We start from the raw sequence: 6,000 nt of genomic DNA on the forward strand, positions 1-6,000 counted from the left end.
AGCCTCTGGAGCACCTCATTGTATAGTCTGCGTATACATGCCATATAAACATGAGATCTTTCACTGTTATTATTGCTATAATTACTGTTCTTATCATTGTAGTTGTTAGTAGTACTGTAAAGGTGCACTATACAAAATTGCTTTAGACTCAAGTGATAAAAGACCTGGTCGCCTAATCAGCCCTCAGCAACTTTGCATAATGCACCTTTAATTGTTAGTATTATTCGTGGAATTATGGTAATTATACTAATTAATATGGCAGTAATTGCAAACTAGAGTTGTAGTTATACAAACATTTCCCAGCAGCGGAGCCACTCTGGAGGTGATTGATTGATGTAAACCAGTGGTCAGAGAAATAAGTAATTAGGTTAGTAGTTAGTGTCGCTCGGTTCTAGTTAGAACTAGTTCTTATCGCTGAACTAGTTGTATATAAAACAAGTTAGCTGACCGTTCCTTCTTTGCCCTTTACGTTTGCGAGTGAACTAACTTGCACTTTTAAAAAAATGTCCTTTCTGCCTTTCGCTCTGCTGAAATATTTGTTGCCTCGAATCTACAGGGTAACAAGTGGAAGTTACAGTAACCACAATTATTGATTAGATCTCATTTTAATCTGTTTATTGTACTCTGTTCATACATTGTCTCATGTTTATCAGCATTTTATAGACAGACGTAAAAATGAAGTGTTAACCAGAAAGCTTTGTCTTTATCTGCTCCGGTTCAACTGCCTGTGTGATCTTTCCCTCCCTAAAGTACCCATGATGCACGGTGCTACTCCAGCCACTGTGTCTGCAGCCACCACATCTGCCACAAGTGTCCCCTTTGCAACTGCAGCAGCCAGTCAGGTTTGCTCCTCTTCTGCCTCCTCTCTCTTGTCACTTCCGGTTATCAGCTCTAACTTTTTAGTATTTCTTAGTTTATTCGGTTTATTTATCTTATGATTCCCATGTGCCTCTTAGTGAAAACTGCATGAATGCATGAAGGTCATCTCTGGTCTTTGCAAGCTTTTGAGAGCATATGAAGATTGACATTGCAATTTTGTAGATAATTATTTTTTCTGTTTTTTTTTTTTTTTTTTTTTATGATGACAAAACAAATGCCGCGTGTCCTCATTTCAACTGGTGTCTCTGTCTCCCTCTTTCTCCGTCCCTCTGCCTGTGTCTCTGTCTGTCTCTGCTTTCCTCTGTCTCCGTCTCGCTCTCTCTCCTTTCCTCTCTCTGCAGATTCCAATAATATCTGCAGACCATCTGACTAGTCACAAGTATGTGACCCAGATGTAGGAGTCTCAATCAGAACAGTATGTACTGCACCTCTTTCTAACACCTCACATACTGCATTGGGACCGACGCTCTTACTTTGCATTCACATAGCCATTAGGCCCTGTGTCAACCCTGACATGTGAAGGAGTTGCCACACCTGTAATTTTTTTGTGCTTGTTGATGGACTCACCATTGTTCTGCTTGTTTGTAACATCTCCACTCACCCTCTTAAGTCAAGAGAAGCGATCATACAGCCAAGAATGTTTCACCCAGCATTCACATTGTGAGCAAAACAGTCAGGAAATTTGTTTTCACAGTCTGGGCCGCTTTAAGTTGCCATCAGTCCCTGACAGTCAATCACAATTCAATGCTTGCTTGTTTACCTCCTAATTTGAGTTTGTCTTATGATCAACAGTGCCACGTAGCAAGTGAAAAAAAGGAAAAGAAGTCAATTGCAGCCATTCAAAGCTTCGCAGTTTCCTACATCTTCAATTTGAAAGATTACAGGAATAAACATTTCAAAAGCGCTGGCTAACTAGCTCTCTCAGCTCATTAAAACAATGCAGCCTAATAAACCTCATAATAAAACATTAAAGTCCAATGTCAGAGTCAGAGCGTAAGGTTATAAGAAAAATCAGTCTCAAGTTCAAGCTTCATTCCAGCTCTCCATTCACAGCTTCCTTTTCTGTGTCCTGTGATCTTCTTTCCAGATCAAACTGGAGTGTGCTGGTGTTCAGTCCAAGATTAGCGATCACCCTTCATGCCTGTAACATCAAGAGCAAAACGAAGAACCACTTTTAAACTGGATTGGAGTCTGCATGTTAACATAAAGAGGCCCAGTTTGTCAGTGGTTGTTTTCATGTGTATCTCATGCACACAACAGTGATAGAATTGAAAAGAACATCATTCACATTAATGTCTGCCTTTCGCTCTGTGAAGGCATCTTACCTTTATTCACCGGACACACTTTGAATGTCAACATGAGGTAAATGTGTGGAGCAGAAGTCAAAATGACTAGAGTGGTACGTCCATAGACCAAGAATAATGGCTTATTTTGTGTGTATGTTTATTTGCTGTTTTTTTTTTTTTTTTTTTTAAACCTAAATGTGTTCATTTGTTTACACAAAGGTGCACCTTGCATTTTGATTAAGGTAAACGAACTAAGGAAGGTAATTTAACTGAATCACATATGCATGCACAGTGGTTTGTTTATGATTTTGTTTTCTGTTAAATTGGTGATAAGGGCAGTTAGAGGATGCTCAGAGGCAAAACAACAACTGAATGTCTGCGAGGTGTCTTTCAAACCTTTGTAGCCTATCTTTCTATCTCCGAAGTACTTGTCTTTATTCCTGCAGGCGTCCCTGTAAAGTGCCATACATCTCTAAAACATGAATGGTATTTTAGCAGTGTTACAAAGGTGTTAAAATCAATAATTCCCCTTAATGAGTCTCCAGTGTGTTTGCTCTCGTGGACAGCATGTCTTCGCAGCTCCCTGTGATTCCCCAATAGCACCACGCCGATAAGGTTACCTTTCCTTGTGTGTCTGCTTACCCAAACGCTGTGTTGGACGAATAGTTTTTTTTTTGTTTTGTTTTGTTTTCCATCAACTTTGTGTGGATGTCAGGCTGTGAGACAGGAAAAGGCCAGATCTGTGCTGACACAGGTCTCTCCGCGATTAGTAAGTCTTTTGACTCGACTCTTGCTGCAGGTGAATTGGATGCAGGGTCTTGGCATGCCTGAGAGACCAAAGACTCTTTCAATGAGGATTTGATGGACACTCAAAAAATAGCTTTGAAACAACAGGGCCCCTCACCGGGCCCCCAAACTGCTGTGAGACAGGGGAAACTTCCAAGATGGCAGGGCAAAAACAATGATGGGTTTGCTAGACGTACGAATCAACCTTCATTTATATGGTTTCTCTTATTTTAAGGTGGATTGTCAAAGTAGATTGAGTGTAGTGTATATAGTCTGACATATTTAAGAGAATGTGTTTCATGTGTCTGCTGTTTTCTGATGGTCGGCCAAAGTCTTTTTTGTGTCATTGTTTTTAGATATCGTGGGTAGACTAGTGGGGCTAAATTTTGAAAGCGTGTGGGCTGCCTAAGAGGCGCCGATGAAAGACTGGGTGTTTAGAGTAGATCTCTACAACTCTGCTTTTGTTCTGTTCTGGGTGTTCTTCAGGCATATTTAATTGGTGGATAGTACAGGGAAAGTGGCAAGTATATAACGATTGTATTACTCATCCAAAGCCTTAGAATGCACCATCGGGTCAGCACAATGCAACATGCCATTTTGAACCATCCAGTTGCCTAATCCACACCACATTAATACACACACAGAGCACTATGTAACTGTCACAGTTATATTTTTTTTCTCAGTGTTTTCCTTTTCTTTTTTGTGGTTTTCTTTAGAGAAGCGTGTTTTAACTTCACTTTGTTTGGATGATGTTTTGATATTTAGTTGAGAAGTTGTTTTTTTTTTTGTCTTATTAGATTTATCTTTCTTAGAATGAATATAAAGTAAAGTGTGTGTTTTGTGTGTTCCTCATGCACAGTTTTCTGAAATTCCATGTAATGTTGATTTTAGTATGATTATGATTGTAAACTCAATATTTTCTACGTTATGCATATTGTTGAACCGTATGCATATTGTTCATTTCTCTAGTCTTTTTGAGTTCTTTGAACAAAGATGTTTTATATGAGTATCTTACAATGAGGAAATAATAGAACAGAGAGGCTAAGTTGTCACTGTGGCAACAGTTGCCGATAACCGAGTAATATTTTAATGATTGTATGGTTTGTAACTAGTCATATAAGAAAAAAAAGACTATTATAAAAATCTAGTTCTTAGATGTTTAGAGTAAAGACGTTATTTTCTACTGTATCCATTTCAAATAGTAACTATTGTTTGACTATTTTTACTCTCCCTGGAAATTGGGCCATGTTGGAAAACAAGCTGCATATTTGATCACTTTTCGGGGCGTTGCTGGCAGGGTCAGGTGAAGGTGGTGAGTAGAGAGCTGAGTCTGCGCGCTCGTCTCTTACTCGGCCAACAGCAAACAAACGAGGGGGGAATCTAGAGGCGATGAAGGTTGACTTTTTTGCACTTCTGTACATAGTCAAAAAAGAGAGAATCATGTATATTGAGATCTTATTTTGAATAAAAAAAAATGTCTATAACGACAAGGAATTTTGCTAGGATAACAAAAAAATCTTATGAAAGGCTGAACAAAATTGCTTGCATAAAAGGGCACTGAGTTCTCACTCTCCTACCCCTTTCAGAAAAGGCAAAGTGTTGCTCTTCTTTTTTGTCAGCAGCTTGTAGTTTGCCAGGTTTCCTTCCGGAGGAGGCGTTCACTACCCTCCAGCGCAAGGGCCTGACTGGGTTTGTCTGGTCCCCTAACCTGCCTACACTGACAGGTCTGTGTGTCATGGCCACGCCCTCCCAGGCCCAACCAATCACAACACGTCCTGTTTCTTTACTTTTTTTTCAGAGAGGAATGCATGTTAAAGGAAATACATATACCTTTAAAAAAAAAATCACAACACAGTAATACTGAATAAGAAAACATGTTACACAGCAAGATGTATTTACAGTATACAATATTCTATCAATGTAATGGACTAAAATATAAAAAAAAATACAAAAATAGAATAGTGGTTTTATTTAAAAAAGAAAAAAAAAAAAGGTTCCTAAGAATATACTCACAAAAGTTTCACCACTTGGAGAGTTAAAATACATACAACACAAACACCATAGCTATAAGTATGTTCTTTATGTTTGAAAGCTGTGCTTCTAGTAGATGAAATTGACTACACAGGAATGTAGTTCATCATCAGGCAGAATTTAAGGGAACTGATCATCTTGGATTGAAGTATTCATTTTATAGTTTGGCTGATTAACTTGTTAGTTTGGAATTTTGTCCTGATCATCACGTCACCTTTCATCTCCTACAAGCACGCATGCTTAAGTTTATGATATAATGTAAACGAAACTTTTTTTTGTTTTGTTTTGTTTTCTCCGCTTGTAGTGCTAAAATGATGTATTCTGTCTTCTGCTGCGGTTTGTTTCTGCTTGTTTTACTGTCCCAGGCCCCGTGAAGGGATCTGTCACGTCTGCACGACGGCGCCTCCTCTGCAAAGCACCTGAAGTGGAAACCTCTGATTGCCACAGTCTAAAGCCATAAAATACAATCTCATCTGAATGAAATCTGTGTGCATAAACCTGTACTGAAAAAGAGGAGGGGAGATGTACCTTCGGATGCTTGTTGGCAGCTGTTTGCCGGGGTTATATTGACTAGAGCTTCATGAACCACTTGGGGGTCTTGAAATTAGTTCATGTAACCTGCGACACGCTGTGCCAACTTTGGTGGCGGTGCATGGTTTAGAAAATTGTCACCACTGACACATTTTTTCATGGGGCCTGCATTGCTATCTTTGATTCTTGCTGTAATGAATTTGAGAAAAAAAAAAGATGTAATAAAAACATACAAATGAACTGAAGTACAGAATAATTTGCTCAAGAAGTGTCGTGTTATTATAACTGCCAGCTGCGCTTTCAAGCTCACCAAAGCCGAGGCTGAGTTTATGGCTGGTGATTGAAAAGGCAGTGAGGATCTCGCAATTTAATAGCCTATCACACCGTGTGCACTGACATTCTCTTAGTGGTGCTTATGCATTAATAATGATACGAAGAAGAAAATGAGCAACAACAATAACTAACACCGAGAACAAGAACAAGAAGG

At 39.1% G+C, this 6,000-nt stretch overlaps 1 protein-coding gene across 7 annotated transcripts in view; it reads left to right on the forward strand.

The window, feature by feature from the left end:
- LOC115370121 (muscleblind-like protein 1) overlaps positions 1–5,753 on the forward strand; it is an 80,037-nt gene extending 74,284 nt beyond the window's left edge. For 6 of the 7 annotated variants that reach the window (XM_030066978.1, XM_030066977.1, XM_030066979.1 and 3 more), the window contains 3 exons: positions 751–842; positions 1,221–1,294; positions 1,967–5,753. In XM_030066978.1, coding sequence (XP_029922838.1) covers positions 751–842; positions 1,221–1,277 — 149 coding nt within the window. In that variant the 3' untranslated portion in view covers positions 1,278–1,294; positions 1,967–5,753. The remainder of the gene's footprint in view (positions 1–750; positions 843–1,220; positions 1,295–1,966) is intronic. The other variant, XM_030066983.1, reaches the window with a different exon arrangement.
- Positions 5,754–6,000: the final 247 nt, after the last annotated feature.

Source organism: Myripristis murdjan, chromosome 13 (genome assembly GCF_902150065.1).
Source record: "Myripristis murdjan chromosome 13, fMyrMur1.1, whole genome shotgun sequence".
In the NCBI taxonomy this organism is placed as follows: Eukaryota; Metazoa; Chordata; class Actinopteri; order Holocentriformes; family Holocentridae; genus Myripristis; species Myripristis murdjan.